Source organism: Schistocerca serialis, chromosome 7 (genome assembly GCF_023864345.2).
Source record: "Schistocerca serialis cubense isolate TAMUIC-IGC-003099 chromosome 7, iqSchSeri2.2, whole genome shotgun sequence".
NCBI lineage: Eukaryota > Metazoa > Arthropoda > Insecta > Orthoptera > Acrididae > Schistocerca > Schistocerca serialis.
The window spans coordinates 631,820,862-631,844,187 of NC_064644.1; the positions used below are offsets into that span (position 1 = coordinate 631,820,862).

Sequence of the window (23,326 nt, forward strand, 5' to 3'; positions counted from 1 at the left end):
AGCGCAACCTAAGCCCGGTGAAAAAATGTCTGCAAATTCTTCACACAGACGAGAAACATTGTCTGAAGGCACAGTCTGATTCATTGATAGGACCTGATTTACTATAGACATGTTAAACAACTGAAATAAATCGAAACCAAACAAGTTCACTGCAGTAGAAGAACGAAGAACGTAAAATGAGACAAGTTTTGTTTGTCCCTTGTATGTTGCAAGAAGGCTGCACTGTCCTAACACAGGGATATTCTGACCTGAATAACTATTTAACTTAACATTTGCGGCACGCAACGGAGGTTTGCCCAGTTGTTTGTACGTGTCGTGATTGAGCAATGAAACTGCAGCTCCAGTATCGAGCTGGAATGGTATGACCATTCCATTAAAGTCCAAATCTACAAAAAGTTTATTGTCCTGCTGACGACAAGAGTGACTGTCTCGTGCAATCTGAACTTATACAGGTACAGCATCACTTGCTAATTGACGTGATTTCCGGCGACGTCGACGCACACTTTGTGTGGGACGAACACTGTCACTGTTTGAGAAAGTGGCACTGGACGGGGTGGAATTCACTACATGAATGTCCATGGGCGAAGGTCCACGAGCCCGAGTGTCCTTGGTTCGATTCCAGCGCGAAGCAAAAGGCCTGGAATGGTTGTGATTGTCTGATCTGAGCTTTTTCTGGCAAACACTTTGAACATGTCTTTTCTTATTACAGAAAAAGCAAATAGCTTGGCGTGACGGGCAATTTTCACGCGAATGTCTAGTAGCACACCGCGGGCATGATTTCACTGCAGTTGTATGCTGTCACGGCACACCTGGTTTAGAGCATAGCGGCAGCTGCGTGGACGTGCGCGAGGGCAGTTTACCGGGCCGTGCAGCGCGCCCGGCGGGCCGGTTAATGTTACACACGGCTGACGAAGTTGCAAATGATTCCTGAGCAAAGTCAAGCGTGTCTTGTCTATCTAATATGTCTATCACTTGCTGAAGGGAGGGATTAACTAGTTTCAAAATCTGTTCCCGTATACGAACATCAGAAACGTTCTGTGCAATTGCATCACGGACCATTGTATCTGAATAAGGGAGTCCACATTCACACTCAAAAGCACAATCCCTTGTAAGGCCTTGCAATGTTGCAACCTACTCCCTATTAGTTTGACCAGCCGTACATTTTGTACGAAAGAACGTATACCTTTTTGCAACTACATTAACTGTTTCCTTGAAATAGGCATCTAAAGCAGACAAAAGTTCTCCGTAGGACAGAGTTGCTACGTCGCGTCGGGGAAATAATTTCACTATCATACGGTACGTTTGCACCCCTACACACGCCAATAAATGAGGCTGCCGCTCGTTACCTTGAATTCTGTAGGCGGCGAGATGAAATCCAAACTGGCGTGACCACTCCGTCCATGTTTCCTTAGCTGGGTCAAACGGCCTAAAAGGCGGTGCAACTGTGAGTTGTGGCTGCGGTAGTGGTAGAGCGGCGGCTGCCGCATCGTTGTGCAGTTCACGTTGACCCTGGACGAGCTGTCCAAGGGCATCCAATAACGCCTGCGTCTGCTGATTCTGCAAGCGATAAAATTCGGACAGTACATCTGGCAAAGACATGACACAAGTAAATGTAAGCAATTAGAAAGGACAAGACCCTTTCCGTTGACTCGTCGCCAAAAATTGTTGTGTCTAGACAAGGCAGCCTAGACACAATGAGAGGAAGCCGAAAGGCACGCGCTAAGTTAAAAATGGAGGGTGTGAGGTCTGAAACAGGATACGTAATGAATGCTTGTGTGTTGTGCCTGGTGCAACTTTGTTTTCTTTATGGTAAATAGTGATCTATCTTTCCCTGCACACACACAGAGAAAAAAAAACTGCCAAGTCCAGCAGCTAGGGGCAAGCTGCTGGAGTTGGCAGTCATATGTGTGGGACATGTGCTTGCCTGTGTGTATGAATGTGTGTGTTTCTCTGTATCTCTTTTGCTGATGAAGGCTGTGGCCGAAAGCTTTGTGTAAGTGCCTTTTTAATTGTGCCTGTCTACAGTGTAACATGTCTCCTTTACAGTAAGCAGCAATCTATGTTTTCCTATATTTTTCATTTACACAGATGTAATTAACAAATCAGAGTCTATTTATTCCAGAGAAGTGACAGTTTGTTTATGACAGTTCAGCACAAATCTGATTTTTTATATACAGCAAGGCTACCTATAAATTATTCTGTGTGCCAGTGTTCATGCTGACTATAGGGATTCACACTGATCATGTGTAATTTGACACCTGGTCCTGTAAACTTACTTCTGCTCAACGTGAAAAATTCTCCAATTCACATTTTGTAATTAACCTTAACATATCAAATAATGCACCCTTCGATATAACTGCTTATTGTCCACTTCCCATCACTCTATTCCCAATGTCAATCCAGCTGACCTCTACTTCTAATCCAAAAACCATGGTTTACTCAATGTTTGCTATTGCAAGCTATTGCTATTGCAACACAAAAGTGCCAGAGGCACCAGTAATGATATACAATTAAAAATACTAGAAAGTAAGGCACACCAGTTAGTACATGCTAAGACAAACACTACAAGTGTCTAAGACACTGCGCTCTCACACAACAAGTACGAGGTCTGAATACATTCCAGATATGATACACTAAACTGTTTCATTCACAGTGGCAATATACATACTCTCTCCCCAATAAACAGAATAATTATAACTCAATTGTTCACAAGTATATATTATGACTCTTGCCACAGCCATGCAGTCAGTATGCCACAGGCGTGCCATAGAAAGGGATCAGGTTCAATTCCTTGTAGAGCCGGGAAATTCTGCTCGGTGGACAGACTGGAATAGGGTACACTCTGCTTGTAGTTCCAGCTGAGGAGATACTCAAGTGAGAAGTAGTGTCTTCAACTTCTGGAAGTTGATAACAGCCTGGAGAGTTGTATACTGACCCCCTAACTCTCCATAGATATATAGTAGAGGACATCTCTCGAAGAGCATTGCGTGGTCTTCTGGGCCCAATGCAGAGTTCCTTTATCAATGTATATTGTATATCACCACTTGTACACACTCATCAGCACAGTACCATATTGTCTCTTCACATGGAAAATTTTTATTCCCTTGTTTGCAGATCAACATTTTTCCTCTTCTTCTTCTTCTTCTTCTTCTTCTTCTTCTTCTTCTCCTTCTTTTTTTTTTTTTTTTTTTTTTTTTTTTTTTTTTTTTTTTTTTTTTTTTTTTTCCCCCCCCCCCTTCTTGTACCACACATATTCCACATGGTTTATGCTCACTCCTTCAATGATACTGCCCATCCTTCTCTAGTGTGCGAGTTGTCCCTGCTTTCCTGCGTGTTTGTTGGTTTAAACACCCTTGTTTCAAAAGAGAGTGACAGCTTAGATACAGTCTTGTCAACATTTTGTATTTTTATTTAGCAATTATTGAATTATTGTTTGAGCCTTATAGGTGAATGTCACAAGATATTGTCAACCACTGCATTCACTAGATTGGAATGGGGTTCATGGTAACTTATCAGTTCATTTTTTAAGTTGCTGTTATCTTTTTCATCCTATCTTGGACTAGCTTTTCCATACTCCCACTCTATTTTACGTAGTCAAACAGTTATCTGCCCTTGCAAACTTGCTCCTTTACTACCAAGTTAACTAATACTGGGCAGCCTAACAGAAGTTCCAATATCCAATCTTTCACCACAATTCACCTACACACACTTTTCACTCACTGATTTTCTTTTTTCAATGTCATAAATATTTTGCTTTCACAGACTGCTGTGCTTTGAACATAAAATTGTAGGAAAATCTGCCTCACATGTCAGTTTTTTTTTTTTTTTTTTATTAAAGAATATGTTCCTTGCTTATTCCTATCTGCTTCTGATACATTTCCATTCTCACTTTTATTTTGTTTCGATCCATTTCTTTTTTCTTTGATAGACAAGTCAAACAACAATGGCAATATGTTGCAGCCCCCTGTGTTTCACCCTACTTACTACGAACTTACTTTTCTTAGCTTCCAATTTTATTAGTCATTTGGTTTTTAAGATACTTAAATTAATTGTTTGACCCTGTATTTTTATATCTTATTTTACCTTCGGTTGATAAAGGATTTCTGGTATGCTCACAAAGAGAGAGCTGCTTCTTCCCACCCCCCACCTCCCTTACCTTGTCCTGAAACAAACTTATCGCCAAGTATCTTGCAGTTTTTTTCCTATTATTAATCTCTTAGTCTAGTCATCAATTTAAAAGTGTCAGTTGTTGTTCCCATTGTCTAATAATTTGTACATTTATACACATGAAGTTCCAATTTTTATTTGGAACATATAGACTCTGATAATCATGAATCACAGTTCAAATGGCTCTGGGCACCATGGGACTTAACATCTGAGCTAAGGCAGGATTCAAACCTGCGACCGTAGCAGTCACGCAGTTCTGGACTGAAGCGCCTAGAACCGCTCGGCAACGGCGGCTGGCGAATCATAGTTACCATCACATGGACAGAAATACTGTGTTAACTTTATTACAACCTAGGAACATAGCTAAAAATGTCTTTACATAATTTCCAGTCCTGATTACTTTCCTTTAATTTAATCTCACAAATAGGTTAGTGTAACATGATGTTGACAGAGGCAAATTATATATACTCACAAATTATTTAGCTAGAGGTATCTGGTTTGTATGTCTGGGAGGGAGGAGGGTGCAAGCTGAAAACTTCAAGAAAAGATTACTCATTTCATACCTGCTGGATTTAACTGCAGTTTATCTCTTCCATATACCAACCACATACCTAATGTGCATGGCAAACAGTTTGAAAGTATTATTCTATACTCAGCATTTGGAACTATCAGTTCCTTCATGAGAGAGGAAAGAGGGATAAGTTTCTGAAGGTCTGAAAGGTCACTCAGACTCCACAACTAATGTGAGGACAAGAGGAACAAATGTGTCTATAAGAAGTTTTGGAATTTCACCTCCTGAAGGTAAAATACTGATCAGTCTGTCAGTCTTCTAGTAATTTTATGGTTTCCTTGCATGAATTTTCACTTGGACATGATTATTCTATGTTTCATCACTCACCTGAGAGATATCTCTGAATTCCCAAAGAGACACACCTTCAAATTGCCATCAGCTGTTATCGGTAAACGGTTGCACGTGCCACAGAAGTGTTCACTCATTGAGGTAATAAATCCCACACGTCCCTTGAAGCCCGGGACATGGTATGCCTGCAAAAAGAAATTGTAAGAAAATAGCTACTGCTGTTGTGAAAATACTATAAATGTGTTGCTCACCAAGTGGAGGAAGGAGAAAATGTGCATTAAGGGGAGTTTGAACGCCCTATCCTGACAATGTTAAATTTAGTGACTTAACTTCCCCGTACTTCAGGAACAACTGTAGCCATTGACAAGAAACTTTTACAGGACATTAAACTATATGTTCTGAGTCTTACAATAATTGCATTTCAGCCACTGCTTTTGGAAATACAATTTTTTAATTACACAGTTAAAATTTTGTGTACTTTTTTGTATGTTATTCTAAATAATTTTATTTATACATAACATTATGTTCTTCTTTTAGTTCAGAAGACTCAGGATACGTATGTCATTACTCCCTGAAAATTTGAATTCGCTACTTGAACTAGTTTCTGAGATTTAGGGAAAAATGCAAGAGAAAATGTAAATTTTCAGGAAGAGTTTTTAAAGTTTTAATAGACTGTAACTCAATATATGCTTAACATTTTATTTTTAGTCACTCAGAAGCACCCTGCACCATACTGTATATCATCCTCTTGATCTTTTTTAAGTTTTTTTTGTTTTCTTCTTTCTGGACTCCGTAGTGGCCAACTGTGCTGCATACTCTGCTTTACCATTGCAAACCGTGTCCATCCATTCAAATTCTCTGATGCAGTTTGCTCCAGAATTAATTCCCATATGTTGTAGCACTTTCACGCTACCAATGTTGCCATCATTAAAAGCAATAACAGCATGACTGACCCCCACTTTAGTGTCTTCATTACAAGAAAAACATTTTTTGGTCTACATCTACATCTACATCCATACTCCTCAAGCCACCTGACGGTGTAGGGTACCTTGCATACCTCTATTGGTTCTCCCTTCTATTCCAGTCTCGTATTGTTCGTGGAAAGAAGGATTGTCGGTATGCCTCTGTGCGGGCTCTAATCTCTCTCATTTTATCCTCATGGTCTCTTCATGAGATATACGTAGGAGGGAGCAATATACTGCTTGACTCCTCAGTGAAGGTATGTTCTCGAAACTTCAACAAAAGCCCATACCGAGCTACTGAGCGTCTCTCCTGCAGAGTCGTCCACTGGAGTTTATCTAACATATCCGTAATGCTTTCATGATTACTAAATGATCCTATAACGAAGCATGCTGCTCTCTGTTGGATCTTCTCTATCTCTTCTATCAACCCTATCTGGTACGGATCCCACACTGCTGAGCAGTATTCAAACAGTGGGCGAACAAGTGTACTGTAACGAAATTCCTTTGTTTTGGGATTGCATTTCCTTAGGATTCTTCCAATGAATCTCAGTCTGGCATCTGATTTACCGACGATCAACTTTATATGATCATTCCATTTTAAATCACTCCTAATGCATACTCCCAGATAATTTATGGAATTAACTGCTTCCAATTGCTGACCTGCTATATTGTAGCTAAATGATATGGGATCTTTCTTTCTATGTATTCGCAGCACATTACACTTGTCTACATTGAGAATCAATTGCCATTCCCTGCACCATGCATCAATTCGCTGCAGATCATCCTGCATTTCAGTGCAATTTTCCATTGTTGCAACCTCTCGATATACCACAGCATCATCCACAAAAAGCCTCAGTGAACTTCTGATGTCATTCACAAGGTCATTTATGTATATTGTGAATAGCAACGGTCCTACGACACTCCCCTGCAGCACACCTGAAATCACTCTTACTTCGGAAGACTTCTCTCCATTGAGAATGACAGGCTGCGTTCTGTTATCTAGCAACTCTTCAATCCAATCACATAATTGGTCTGATAGTCCATATGCTCTTACTTTGTTCATTAAATGATTGCGGGGAACTGTATTGAACGCCTTGCGGAAGTCAAGAAACACAGCATCTACCTGGGAACCCGTGTCTATGGCCCTCTGAGTCTCGTGGACGAATAGCGCGAGCTGGGTTTCACACGATCGTCTTTTTCGAAACCCATGCTGATTCCTACAGAGTAGATTTCTAGTTTACAGAAAAGTCTTAATACTCAAACATAATACATGTTCTAAAATTCTACAACTGATCGACGTTAGAAATATAGGTCTGTAGTTCTGCACATCTGTTCGACGTCCCTTCTTGAAAACGGGGATGACCTGTGCCCTTTTCCAATTCTTTGGAACGCTACGCTCTTGTAGAGACCTACGGTACACTGCTGCAAGAAGGGGGGCAAGTTCCTTCGCATACTCTGTGTAAAATTGAACTGGTATCCCATCAGGTCAGCGGCCTTTCCACTTTTGAGTGATTTTAATTGTTTCTCTATCCCTCTGTCATCTATTTCAATATCTACCATTTTGTCGTCTGTGCGACAATCTAGAGAAGGAACTACAGTGCAATCTTCCTCTGTGAAACAGCTTTGGAAAAAGACATTTAGTATTTCGGCCTTCAGTCCATCATCCTCTGTTTCAGTATCTTTTTGGTCACAGAGTGTCTGGACATTTTGTTTTGATCCACCTACCACTTTGACATAAGAGCAAAATTTCTTAGGATTTTCTGCCAAGTCAGTACATAGAACTTTACTTTCGAATTCATTTAACGCCTCTCACATGGCCCTCCTCACATTACATTTCGCTTCGCGTAATTTTTGTTTGTCTGCAAGGTGTTGGCTATGTTTATGTTTGCTGTGAAGTTCCCTTTGCTTCCGCAGCAGTTTTCTAACTCGGTTGTTGTACTACGCTGGCTCTTTTCCATCTCTTACGATCTTGCTTGGCACATACTCATCTAACGCATATTGTACGATGGTTTTGAACTTTGTCCACTGATCCTCAACACTATCTGTATTTAAAACAAAACTTTTGTGTTGAGCCGTTAGGTACTCTGATATCTGATTTTTGTCACTTTTGCTAACCAGAAAAATCTTCGTACATTTTTTTAATATTTCTATTTACGGCTGAAATCATCGATGCAGTAACCGCTTTATGATCGCTGATTACCTGTTCTGCATTAACTGTTTCAAATAGTTCAGGTCTGTTTGTCACTAGAAGGTCTAATATGTTATCACCACAAGTCAGTTCTCTGTTTAACTGCTCAAGGTAGTTTTCAGATAAAGCTCTTAAAAAATTTCACTGGATTCTTTGTCCCTGCCACCCGTTATGAAAGTTTGAGTCTCCCAGTCTATATCCGGCAAATTAAAATCTCCACCCAGAACTATAACATGGTGGGCAAATCTACTTGAAATATTTTCCAAATTATCCTTCAGGTGCTCAGCCACAACAGCTGCTGAGCCAGGGGGCCTATAGAGACATCCAATTACCATGTCTGAGCCTGCTTTAACCATGACCTTCACCCAAATTATTTTACATTTCGGATCTCCGTCAATTTCCTTCGATACTATTGCACTTCTTATCGCTTTAAACATGCCTCCCCCTTCACTGTCCAGCCTGTCTCTGCGGTATACATTCCAATCTGAGTTTAGAATTTCATTACTGTTTACATCTGGTTTCAGCCTACTTTCTGTCCCTAGTACTATGTGGGCATTGTGACCGTTTATTAATGAGAGCAGTTCTGGGACCTTTCTATAGACGCTCCTGCAGTTTACTATTAGCACATTAATATTGTTATTCCCTGCTGCATTTTGTCTATTCCTACCTTGCCGCATCTCAGGAGGTGTCTTGTCGGGCCTAGGGAGGGAGTTCTCTAACCTAAAAGACCCACATCTGCACTCCACACATACTCCGCTACACTTGTAGCCGCTTCCTGCATGTAGTGCACGCGTGACCTATTCAGGGGGACCCTACATTTCTCCACCAGATAGCGGAGGTCGAGAAATTTGCACCCCAGATCTCCGCAGAATTGTCTGAGCCCCTGGTTTAAGCCTTCCACTCGGCTCAAAACCAGAGGACCACTATCGGCTCTGGGAATGATACAACAAATAGCTAGCTCAGATTCCACCCCACGAGGCTTTCCGCCTTCACCAACTCCTCTAACCGCCTGTACGAACTGAGGATGACCTCTGAACCCAGACGGCAGGAGTCATTGGTGCCGACATGAGCAACAATTTGCAGTCGGGTGCACCCAGTGCTCTCTATCACTGCCAGCACGGCCTCCTCCACATCTCGGATGAGACCCCTGGCAAGCAGACAGAGTGAACACTGACCTTCTTCCCCGACCTTTCCGCTATTTCCCTAAGGGGCTCCATCACCCGCCTAACGTTGGAGCTCCCAATAACTAATATACCCCTCCCCCCATGTGCCTGCTCGGACCTTGCTGAAGGAGTGGCCACATGTCCACTCACAGGCAGAACGGGCGATGCCACACGGCCAGCCTCCACACTGACCCTCCGCCTCATGCGCCACGAATGCCGCTGAACCCGCCACTCCCCTTGGGAAGAGGGTGGCCCAACTGCGCCCGGTACCCGCAAAGATGTCTTGACAGCAGGGTCAGTGGGTGAAGCATGTAACACCTGGGGTGTACCATGCAATGCACCAGACTCCCCACTGCTGCTACACTCTGAGGCAGCAGCCTGAAGATGGCTAACCGCGGCTTCAATACATTCAGCTGTTCGCGAACAGTGGCCAGCTCCTCCTGTGTCCGTACACAGCAGTCACACATCCTATCCATCCTAAGAAATCAATTTACTGTAGAGAGTTAATCAACTTATAACTAGACTGCTAATTCACTAAAGGCGGCTGATAGTTGACTAAACTGTGGTTACTAGACACTTCCTGTAGAAAACAATGAAAATAGCACTACCTGTCTCTGGACTGTATTGAAAACAAACACTAGCACTACTGGCACTATGGCTGACTAAACGGACTCTCTCTGACTGTATTCAAAACGAACACGAAATCTATGGAACACTATTACTAGCACCCGACAATTAAAGCTTCCTAAAAGCAAAAACACACGGAAAAAGAAGTGACAAGTAAGAAAAATAGAGTTAATACTTAAATTAGCATAGCTCGCTGCACAGCAGACGTGACCCAGATGGCAGTTACGATGACACTGACACAATGTTGTTGTTGTTGTGGTCTTCAGTCCTGAGACTGGTTTGATGCAGCTCTCCATGCTACTCTATCCTGTGCAAGCTTTTTCATCTCCCAGTACCTACTGCAACCTACATCCTTCTGAATCTGCTTAGTGTATTCATCTCTTAGTCTCCCTCTACGATTTTTACCCTCCACGCTGCCCTCCAATACTAAATTGGTGATCCCTTCATGCCTCAGAACATGTCCTACCAACCGATCCCTTCTTCTGGTCAAGTTGTGCCACAAACTTCTCTTCTCCCCAATCCTATTCAATACTTCCTCATTAGTTATGTGATCTACCCATCTAATCTTCAGCATTCTTCTGTAGCACCACATTTCGAAAGCTTCTATTCTCTTCTTGTCCAAACTATTTATCGTCCATGTTTCACTTCCATACATGGCGACACTCCATATGAATACTTTCAGAAGTGACTTCCTGACACTTAAATCTATACTGGATGTTAACAAATTTCTCTTCTTCAGAAACGCTTTCCTTGCCATTGCCAGCCTACATTTTATATCCTCTCTACTTTGACCATCATCAGTTATTTTGCTCCCCAAATAGCAAAACTCCTTTACTACTTTAAGTGCCTCATTTCCTAATCTAATTCCCTCAGCATCACCCGACTTAATTAGACTACATTCCATTATCCTTGTTTTGCTTCTGTTGATGTTCATCTTATATCCTTCTTTCAAGACACTGTCCATTCCATTCAACTGCTCTTCCAAGTCCTTTGCTGTCTCCGACAGAATTACAATGTCATCGGCGAACCTCAAAGTTTTTATTTCTTCTCCATGAATTTTAATACCTACTCCAAATTTTTCTTTTGTTTCCTTTACTGCTTGCTCAATATACAGATTGAACAACATCGGGGAGAGGCTACAACCCTGTCTTACTCCCTTCCCCACCACTGCTTCCCTTTCATGTCCCTCGACTCTTATAACTGCCATCTGGTTTCTGTACAAATTGTAAACAGCCTTTCGCTCCCTGTATTTTACCCCTGCCACCTTTAGAATTTGAAAGAGAGTATTCCAGTCAACATTGTCAAAGGCTTTCTCTAAGTCTACAAATGCTAGAAACGTAGGTTTGCCTTTCCTTAATCTTTCTTCTAAGATAAGTCGTAAAGTCAGTATTGCCTCACGTGTTCCAGTGTTTCTACGGAATCCAAACTGATCTTCCCCGAGGTTGGTTTCTACTAGTTTTTCCATTCGTCTGTAAAGAATTCGTGTTAGTATTTTGCAGCTGTGACTTATTAAGCTGATAGTTCGGTAATTTTCACATCTGTCAACACCTGCTTTCTTTGGGATTGGAATTATTATATTCTTCTTGAAATCTGATGGTATTTCGCCTGTTTCATACATCTTGCTCACCAGATGATAGAGTTTTGTCAGGACTGGCTCTCCCACGGCCGTCAGTAGTTCCAATGGAATATTGTCTACTCCGGGGGCCTTGTTTCGACTCAGGTCTTTCAGCGCTCTGTCAAACTCTTCACGCAGTATCATATCTCCCATTTCATCTTCATCTACATCCTCTTCCATTTCCATAATATTGTCCTCAAGTACATCGCCCTTGTATAGACCCTCTATATACTCCTTCCACCTTTCTGCTTTCCCTTCTTTGCTTACAACTGGGTTTCCATCTGAGCTCTTGATATTCATACAAGTCGTTCTCTTATCTCCAAAGGTCTCTTTAATTTTCCTGTAGGCGGTATCTATCTTACCCCTAGTGAGATAGGCCTCTACATCCTTACATTTGTCCTCTAGCCATCCCTCCTTAGCCATTTTGCACTTCCTGTCGATCTCATTTTTGAGACGTTTGTATTCCTTTTTGCCTGTTTCACTTACTGCATTTTTATATTTTCTCCTTTCATCAATTAAATTCAATATTTCTTCTGTTACCCAAGGATTTCTACTAGCCCTCGTCTTTTTACCTACTTGATCCTCTGCTGCCTTCACTACTTCATCCCTCAAAGCTACCCATTCTTCTTCTACTGTATTTATTTCCCCCATTCCTGTCAATTGCTCCCTTATGCTCTCCCTGAATCTCTGTACAACCTCTGGTTCTTTTAGTTTATCCAGGTCCCATCTCCTTAAATTCCCACCTTTTTGCAGTTTCTTCAGTTTTAATCTACAGGTCATAACCAATAGATTGTGGTCAGAGTCCACATCTGCCCCTGGAAATGTCTTACAATTTAAAACCTGGTTCCTAAATCTCTGTCTTACCATTATATAATCTATCTGATACCTTTTAGTATCTCCAGGGTTCTTCCATGTATACAACCTTCTGTCATGACACAATAAGATTATTGAACGACTCATTGGGATTTTGAGTCTGACAATGCAGACACTTCTTCAATAATTCAGGATTGCCAGGTCTCTGTAAACAGGTTTTATGATATCCACAACTGCTGCTGGGATAGAATGTTTATGGCTGTATGACCTGTTTGAGTACTGGGCATTGCGGTAATTGCACCATGAACCAGATCTAGGAGGGCAAAGATGGTGTACTGGTTTATCATCAGCTGACAGTCTCTGGAAGAAGGTAGCCCATACTGCCTGCTTCATTTTCAACAAATCCTCAGTATTATTTCTAATGGCAATCTCATAATACTGTTGTACTTCATCAATCATTTTGTCTGTCAGCCTGCTTCTTATGGTCTTACCACCTGAAAGTTTCTTGTCTCTCAAACTTTGTTTCAACTTCCTCAATCTGGTACCCATCCTCTTCTGGACATGACCAACTCATTCCAGTTCTGTGATAAACTTCTCACCATAAGGCTGAGTGGCTACTACACTGTTATACGAATTTGAGTCTGCATAACCTAAGAACTTAGTGTAACACACTCCCCTTTAGTTTACAGATCGATTATAAATTTCAACAGCTGCACAGGCCTCCATACGACTAGTTGTCCTTCATAATTTCTGTCACAGATATGCCCTTCTTCATTCCCTGATTTATACTTATAACAATGTTTGGTTAAAATCTGGAAATCTATTAGCTTTCCAGTATCCACACTGGTCACTGTAGCAACAGAATTCTTAGAACTGCAGCTGCGCTTCTACCAAGTGCCCCAAAAGCTATGTCAATCATACCATCGTTTATTTCAGCAGCTTCATTTGCAGCACCCTTAATTGACTCACATGCAGTGGATTTCACAGCAGCTCCAATAAATCCTGCATACTTGTCCATTTTACAAAGTGGGTGTGGCATATACATCACGAAACACATTGTTTCTGCTGCAGTGTGTCCTTTGCCAATAGCTCTCAATCCATAAAACCACCTAACATTTATGTCAAAATAATTATCTTTACACTTATCAGAATTCCAAAATGAATGAGTGTATTTACAACTGGCAGAATTAATGATAAGTTTCCTGGCTAGTCCATTTGATACCTTAATGTCTTCATGTAAACTAACTGGCCCTCCACATACATACAGCATACACATTCACATAACACCCCTGTTAGGATGTGTAAATGTATCAGAATATAACCTAACCTACCGTTTACATGAGTTTTGTTTTGAGATAACTGTGTTATCACTATGTTTTATTTTAATCTTCGAAGCACTAATGGGTGTTTCTCTAGATACTCATGAGTTTGCCAGTATTTCATTGTCTGTAACTTCACACACCACATGCTGAACACAATGTTTCTCTTTATTCAAAAATTTATTACCATGAAACCCACATTTCTTAAAAACACTTCATTTTGGAGTCATACTTTTTGAGAGATTTACCAGTCTATTCGTCACTTTTCCTCGGAAAAACGTTAGCACTTCGATATACAAAGCATGTTTATACTATGAAAAGATACGATACTATTTTTGACAGTGCTACCAATACAAACACATAATTTAACCTTTATAACACAGCAATCCACAGCTTTCTACAGGGTAGTCCATTGATAGTGACCGGGCCAAATATCTCACGAAATAAGCATGAAATGAAAAAACTACAAAGAACGAAATTCGTCTAGCTTGAAGGGAGAAACCAGATGGCGCTATGGTTGGCCTGCTAGATGGCACTGCCATAGGTCAAACTCATATCAACTGCATTTTTTAAAAATAGGAACCCCATTTTTTATTACATATTCATGTAGTACGTAAAGAAATGTGAATGTTTTAGCTGGACCACTTTTTCACTTTGTGATAGATGGGGCTGTAATAGTCAAAAATGGTTCAAATGGCTCTGAGCACTATGGGACTTAACTTCTGAGGTCATCAGTCCCCTAGAACTTAGAACTACTTAAACCTAACTAACCTAAGGACATTACACACATCCATGCCCAAGGCAAGATTCGAACCTGTGACCGTAGCGGTCGCGCGTTTCCAGACTGTAGTGCCTAGCACCGCTCAGCCACTCCGGTCATCTGCTGTAATAGTCACAAACATATAAGTATGTGGTATCACATAACATTCCGCCAGTGTGGACGGTATTTGCTTCGTGATACATTACCCGTTTTAAAATGGACAGTTTACCAATTGCGGAAAAGGTCAATATCGTGTTGATGTATGGCTATTGTAATCAAAATGCCCAAGGGGCGTGTGCTATGTATGCTGCTCGGTATCCTGGACAACATCATTGAAGTGTCGGGACCATTCGCCGGATAGTTACATTATTTAAGGAAACAGGAAGTGTCCAGTCACATGTGAAACATCAACCACGACCTGCAACAAATGATGATGCCCTAGTAGGTGTTTTAGCTGCTGGGGCAGCTAATCCACACATCAGTAGCAGACAAATTGCGCGAGAATTGGGAATCTCAAAAACGTCGGTGTTGAGAATGCTACATCAACATCGATTGCACCTGTACCATATTTCTATGCACCAGGAATTGCATGCCGATGACTTTGAATGTCATGTACAGTTCTGCCACTGGGCACAAGAGAAATTACGAGACGATGAAAGATTTTTTGCATGTCTTCTATTTAGCGATGAAGCATCATTCACCAACAGCGGTAACCTAAACCGCCATAATATGCACTATTGGGCAACGGAAAATCTACGATGGCAGCGACAAGTGGAACAGCAGCGACCTTGGCAGGTTAATGTATGGTGTGGCATTAAGGGAGGAAGTTTATTTATCCCCCATTTTATCCATGGCAATCTAAATGGTGCAATGTATGCTGATTTCCTGCGTAATGTTCTACCAATGTTACTACAAGATGTTTCACTGCATGACAGAATGGCGATGTACTTCCAACATGATGGATGTCCGGCACATAGTTTGCATGTGGTTGAAGCAGTATTGAACAGCACATTTCATGACAGGTGGATTGGTCGTCAAAGCACCATACCATGGCCCGCACGTTCACCGGATCTGACGTCCCCGGATTTCTTTCTGTGGGGAAAGTTGAAGGATATTTGCTATCGTGATCCACCGACAATGCCTGACAACATGCGTCAGTACATTGTCAATGCATGTGCGAACATTACGTAAGGCGAACTACTCACTGTTGAGAGGAATGTCGTTACACGTATTGCCAAAGGCATTGAGGTTGACAGACATCATTTTGAGCATTTATTGCATTAATGTGGTATTCACAGGTAATCACGCCGTAACAGCATGCGTTCTCAGAAATGATAAGTTCACAAAGGTACATGTATCACATTGGAACAACCGAAATAAAATGTTCAAATGTACCTACGTTCTGTATTTTAATTTAAAAAACCTACCTGTTACCAACTGTTTGTCTAAAATTATGAGACATATGTTTGTGACTATTACAGCGCCATCTATCACAAACCGAAAAAAGTGGTCCAACTAAAACATTCATATTTCTTTACGTATTACACGAATATGTAATAAAAAATGGGGTTCCTATTTTAAAAAACACAGTTGATCTCAGTTTGAGCAATGGCAGCGCCTTATAGCAGGCCAACCATTGGACCAGCTGGTTTCCCCCTTCGAGCTAGACAAATTTCGTTCTTTGTAGTTTTTTCATTTGACACTTATTTCGTGAGATATTTGGCCCGGTCACGATCAATGGACTACCCTGTATATAAAAAATTACCGATTTTATTAGGTCTTGAAGTAATGCATGTAAAAATTTTAACATTTTCAACTGGTGTAGATTATATTTTAGAAAATAAAATAAAATACTTCCCACGCAAGTTTATAAGTAATATACATATCATTTTATTTGGAAAATTGCAAATTTTATAATCAGATAAAAACACGAAAAAGTGAAAAAGAATGTTTTCCCCTTCTAACTCCCCTTAAAGTTATGGAAATGTGCAAGCTTTCGGAGCCAGTGGCTTCTTCTTCTGGCAGAAACAATGAAGGGGAAGGAAAAGGGAAGAAAGAAAAGGATTGTCAAGGTTTAGGAAATGGGGAGAGTTGCAGAAAAGCTGCAGAGAAACCCAGGCCAGGACAGACTTACTGAATGGGATGAGAAATATGTAATTAAACCAGTCTATCTCTCATACCACCAGCAGATGTGAAGTATTCTTGTGATTGGTAGTAAGTCATAAACATTAAATTATTTTCAATGTATGTTCATATGTAATACTGCACGTACCTTTGAGGTATCATTGGGCCCATTGGGAAGAGGATCAAAATCAGGCCACTGCTTTCTAATTATTTGGAGCATTTCACTAAATGAGACCATCTTCCCATCATTCCATTTGTTGCCGCTGGAAGGCATGTACTCGATAAATCTTACATCAACATTTTTCTCTTTTGTTAACTCCACAAAACTGCACACTTCATCTTCATTAAAACCTCGCATTACAACACAATTTATCTGTGGAAGAAAGACACCATTAAAAACTTGATATCAGATAAAGCATGATTTAAACAGAGTTTGAAAGACTTTTTGATAGGCAACTCATCCTACTCTATAGATGAATATCTTAACAGTGGCTGTTGGGCCAGCTTAAATAAGAATGTCTGTTAGATTTCAGTTCTGAGAGCACCTTGTCATAACAGTCAAGATTATGTACTTTTTGTTTGATAAATTTATTAATAGTGCATAACAATGTTTCAGTTTGACAGTGTATCAATTCTGAAAATATTAGCTGTTCCAGTTTGTATTGTATTCACCTAGTTTGACAATCTCCTGACAAATGATCAGGGTATTCAAATGTTTTATATTTTTTATGTTATACTTTCTGGCATGTTACTCACCCACGAGAATCATCTCATTTTTTGGGTCTTGGAACAAAAGCTGAATCTAATCTAATCTAACCTACAAAATAATGGTTCTACAAGTCTGCTGTTATATTTGTATACCTCACTGATTCTGTAAAATTAATCTTTTTCTCTCTTTTTAGAGAATGTGGGAATTTATCTTAGCATGCCAAGCTGTTAACCATCTTAACAACTTACGAAAATTAAACTACATACATCTCCAATCTTTTTCCCCACTCCAACGCACCAAAAGCTTACGTGTTTAATGGGTGGTGTATTTCCCCCCCCCCCCCCCCCTGCCTGCAACACAACATCTACACTATACAGTGAGTGCCTATCTATCCTTTTCATAATACTGTCGTTACCACCTTGCCAAGAGGCATATCGTGGAGTAATCCGAAGGGCTCTACTAATTTGTACAAGAGGAAAGAGAGCACAATCTCAATGTAAGTTTTTAGAAAACTGGTATGTGCATTACTTCTACTTACCTTTCAGAAAAGACACGGTATGCACTTCATTTAGCAAGATGAGTAATAAACAATATTAGTGATACTGCATCAAACTTGTTCACTTTCATCTTTGGATTAAACATTCGATTTCAGAGAGTACAGAATTTGGGAGAATCAAATTTTGGGGATATGTGGAACTGGGACAATGGCATATTTTTTACCCATTCAACAAACTAAGCACTGCTGATTGCTACTTTTATTGTGTCTGCTGCTGCAATGCATATATGAAACTGTAAGTGCAGCATCTATGATGGAATAAAATGTTATATAAATGAAACAAACAGGCACAGTGAAATAGAGTAGTATGGCTCATCATTTCGGTCTCACAGATTAGCAGGTGTTGACTTGAAAGATAATACTTAAGAAGTTGAATCCAAAGGAGAGGATGTACCATATTTACTCAAATCTAAGCCGCATTTTTTCCGGTTTTTGTAATCCAAAAAACCGCCTGCGGCTTAGAATCGAGTGCAAAGCAAGTGGAAGTTCTGAAAAATTTTGGTAGGTGCTGCCACAACTAACTTTTGCCATCGAATATATGTAGCGCTACACAGGCATGCTTCGTAGGCACAAAGATAAATACTGGCGCCAAAACCTCTGCGTCAGTAAATAGATTAAAAAAAAAGGTGGAAGACAATTTTCATACATTATCCAACGAAGTAAATATAAATTCCGTATTGTTCATCTTCGAATGTAGCAGAAATTCAATGTATTACGAAAATCCGACTGGCAAGACTGTTTCGGATGTTTGCCAATATGGCCAACTCTACGTTCTGAATTTTTTCCTACCTGTGAGAAGAGATGGTTGCTTATAGGAACCTGATGAAATGTGAATCACATGCAGTATTCTCTTCATCATAAGAGTAATACGAATATAAACATGTTGCCACGTATTCTTTCGTGTTTGCTGCTATCTTATTTAAATCCTGTCTGCCTAATAAACTACGAAACTAGAGTGAGACAACAGCAAATGCGGAAGAATATACGTATCGTGTCATGTTTATATTCGTATTATTCTTATGCCTAATAGTGATACAGTCAGAAATGAAGCACGGCAACTGACTAGATTTTTATATCCAAGATGACTCTAATTTCTGTGCAGAATTTGATGTACTAAAGAAGCGGCCGCAAAGATTTTCAAATGGAGATAAATTTTCGCCTAACTCTCGTTCAGAACATGTTCTATCATACGCAGTCTATTATTTGGTTCTTGTTGATCATTATCAAAGAAAGCAGCAATGTAAGTGACAACAAATAGTCTCTTGCCATTGTTTCGCTAATGAGACGATTTCCCTCTCTTTTTTTTTTTTTTTTTTAATTGTAGACGGTGGTAGCGTGCATAAAAGCAAGCCATGCCGCGAGCGACGACAGGCCGCAAACACGCACTATCAGAATGCGACAAACAATGCATGACACAGTACAGTAATGTATTTACAGCTTAGAGTGACATAAACGCCTATAACAAGGAAAACAGCACTTATCAGATCAAAGCAAAATAAGCAATTGATTCAAACCAGACGAAGCACGTGAAAAAGGAAGGGTACCAGTATAAATACGGACGGAGCGCCTGACACATAGCAAAGGCTACCTGGTAAAGCTTAAGTGCTAAGCTTTCGACTCGAACCAAACTACTGTAGCTGTATCGTCATTCATTCGACCTAAATTTTGTATCATATTACAATGGACTGACTTTGTTTCGATTTGGAGGTGCGGCCTAAAACTTTTCTCTCCCCTTGAACTTTGAGTCTCAAATTTCAGGTGCGGCTTAGATTCGGGAATTTTTTTTTTTCCTTCCTTTATTTCGAGTCTCATTTTTCAGGTTTGAGTGCAGCTTAGATTTGAGTAAATACGGTAGGTGGTATTTCAACTAATTCTGACTATGAAATAAAACAAAGTACAGCAGGGAGCTCTGACGAATCAAAGAGCAGCGATGAAGATTCTGATGAATAGTAAAGTATGAGTTAAGAAATAAGATGCTACTGAGATCGTAAATTTTTGTTGTGTTGATGAATCTGTTAACAAACATATTCAAAAATGCACTGAAACATTGGCACATGTAGTGTTGGGAGGTGATAAACTGTCATTACGGTTAGAGGAGCTACGTATTTCTTGCTGTTCTACTCCTACATGACACTGTATCTGTAGGTATAGAATGAATCTTCACTGGCTAGAGAAATGGGTAACACAATTTTACAAGTCTCTGCTGTCATGTAATCTCTTCAGGGAAATCATGACTGTACTAAGATTTGGTTTTTGGTTGACAAGGTCAGAGTCATTAACAAATGCAAGGCAGCTACCATGTCAGTCCTAGAAGAGAGAGACGTAGCAAACTGTCAAAGCATGTACATTCCCGGTCCATATGTTTGTGGTGATGTAATAACCAAGTAATACTGAAGTGTGATCCAAGTCGCACAAATATGGCTTTAATAATAACCTCCGAACAATATGCCTCTAAGGACTCAACAAGACAGAACACTGATGTGCACATTACAAACTAGAATCACACAGAGAGACAGTCAGCACTGTTCCACACCTATATACGTGCGAGTCGCCAGCAGATGGCACGGCAGGGACCGCGCCACATGCTTGGCTTCCAGAGACGGCATCCAGCAGCCAGCCTGCAGTGATCAGTGGGTGACCAATTTAAAGACGCATGTACGGCAACACCACTCTCGGTGCACTCACACTGACACGTACTAGTAGCACGATACAGCAGTGATAAGCAGTAGTACCCCTCCTGTCTTGCGCGCCTTTTATCTGGCTCTACAATTTACTTTCCTAGACCCACACAAATGCCTGATCCTCCTAATTCAATTTGCTCTGCAGACTATTTAAAATTCACAAAGACAAAAAGGAGCCACAATTGCACTTTGTGTGCCAGTTACTTTCCAATACATTGCCACCAGCTGATCTTATTTAAGAATACTCAACTTTCGTAGCCATACTTACAGCACATCCTTTGCTTCCTGACCTAAATCCAAGTTAACTACCAGCCCCCCTACCCCCCCCCCCCCACACACACATGCCACTCCCCCACCCCTCTCCCCTCCCCCCCCCCACCAATCAGCTAGTTGTGTGCTGTTATCTTACGTCACACCCTAGTCTATGAGTGCCCAGCTGTCTGTCGCCTGACCCCTCTACCTGCACCCCTAGCTAGCCCACAGATGGCTCCCCACTCTCCCACGAGCCACTAAATGCTTCCCTCCAAACCCCTTCCATCTCTCTCCATCCCTCACATTGCCTCAACCCACCCCATCCTACCCCACTCTAAAGCCCCACCTCACTACAGAACACTCACCATGGGCCAGTAAAGAGCTGGCAGTTGAGCGACCACAACATAAGGAGACATGCATGCGCGCGTGTGTGTGTGTGTGTGTGTGTGTGTGTGTGTGTGTGTGTGTGTGTGTGTGTGTGTGTATGTGCGCGCGCGCATGTTTTCCCTACAGCTAGAAAAAGAAAGTGCATTCTGGAAGCTCGCCAAGCAACGTACCTTTTAGTTTGGAAGGTAGAAGACGAGGTACTGGTGGAAGTAAAGCTGTGAGGATGGGTCGTGAGTCGTGCATGGATGGCTCAGATGGTAGAGCACTTGCTCACAAAAGGCAAAGGTCCCAAGTTTGACTCTTAGTCCGGCACACACTTTTAATCCGCCAGGAAGTTTCATATCAGTGCACACTCCACTGCACAGTGAAAATCTCATTCTACATACCTTTTGTTCGTGTGCCTATCGATGAGACAGTGCTTCTGCCTTTTGGTGAGCCATCTGCTTTATTCCTAAATAATTCGTAATTTTCAACAGAAACTTTCCGTACGTTATTATTGCATCCTACATTACAATATGCAATTTCCACAATATGTGGTCATCTGTGAATATAATGGGGGTAACAAGTGTAGGAGACCAAAAACTGACTGCAGTAGGCAAGTTCAAGTTTTTGTACGCTGCAGTAGTTACGCAGAGGTGAAGAGGGTCACACAGGATAGGCTAGCATGGGCAACTCCATGAAACCAATCTTCAGATGGAAGATCAAAACAATAAAAACATTTGATTCAGCATACACCAGACTCCAAACAGCGTACACAACCTGTATGCTCAGAAACACAGAAAATCATATTGGTTCCATCAGCAGCAAACTTCAGCCCGTAATTGTTATGGAACACTGCGGCGATTTTGTTCATTAATAAAAACCAAAACTGGGGAGTAATAAGAGAGTATTGTTGTAACTTCTTATCAACCTCGTGACCAAAATACATATTAAGAAGACTGGTAAATTGTTATTTTAAAGGGGTCACTCCAAAGCGCCACGAAAGTATTTGAGCAATGTATAAAATTAGAGAATCGGTGCACAATATTGAAAGCCTATCTACATTATCTATATCTGCATGACTAGTCTGTAATTCACAATTAAATGCTGGCAGAGGGTTCAGAGAACCACCCTCAACCTATTTATCTACCATTACACTCCCCTACAGCATTTGCGGAAAAACAAACACTTCAATATTTCCGTACAAGCTCTCATTTCCCTTATTTTATTACAATGATCATTTTTCCCTATGTAAGAGGGCTCTAACAAAATATTTTCACATTCGGAGGAGAAAGTTGATGATTGAAATTTTAAGAACCTGCTCCAGCAAAATGCTTTTGCTTTAATGACTGCCACCCCAATTCACATGTGATATCTGTGGCATGCACTTTCCTGTTTCCCAATAATACAAAATGAGCTGCCTTTCTTTGAACTTTTAAATGATGTCCTCTGTCAGTCCTATCTGGTACGGATCCCACACCATGCAGAATACTCCAAAAGCGGACAGACAGGTATAGTTGTAGATAGTCTCTTTAGTAATCCTAATCTTCTAAATGTTTTACTATTAAATCACAGTCTTTTGTTTGCTTTCCCACCGCATTATCTATGTGAGCATTCCAATTTAAGTTATTTGTAAATGTAATTCCTAAGTATTCAGTAGACTTCACAGCCTTTAGATCTGTGTGAATTATCATGTAAACAAAATTTAGTAGATGCCTTTTACTACTCATGCAGAAGACATAACAATTTTTATTATTTAAGGTCAGTTACCACTTTTTGCATCATATGGATAGGTAGCCTAAATCATTTTGCAGTTCATTTTGATCATCTGATCACTTTAAAAGACAGTAAATGATTTGCAAGACTGTAAATGATAGCATCATCTAAGAGGACTGCTCAGATTCTCTCTTAAATTGTTAATGTAGATCGGCAACAGCAGGTGGTCTATAACACTTCCTTGAGGAATGTCAGATATCACTTCTCTTTTACTTGACGATTTTCCATCAATTACTATGAACTGTGACCTTTCTGACAGGAAACCACACATCCAGTTGTACAACTCAGACAATACTCCATAGGCACACAATATGATTAGAAAATGCTTGTGAGGAACTGTTTCAAAAAGTCTTCTGGAAATCTACAAATATGGAATCAATTTGAGATCC

General features: G+C 40.6%; 1 protein-coding gene across 1 annotated transcript in view; it reads right to left on the reverse strand.

Moving 5' to 3' along the window:
• LOC126412424 (molybdenum cofactor biosynthesis protein 1-like) overlaps window positions 1–23,326 on the reverse strand; it is a 262,733-nt gene that overhangs the window by 181,258 nt on the left and 58,149 nt on the right. Inside the window, exons 3-4 of the mRNA XM_050082019.1 lie at window positions 16,746–16,970; window positions 5,066–5,211 (exon numbers count right to left, since the gene is read on the reverse strand). Of these exons, the coding sequence (XP_049937976.1) occupies window positions 5,066–5,211; window positions 16,746–16,970 (371 nt within the window). The remainder of the gene's footprint in view (window positions 1–5,065; window positions 5,212–16,745; window positions 16,971–23,326) is intronic.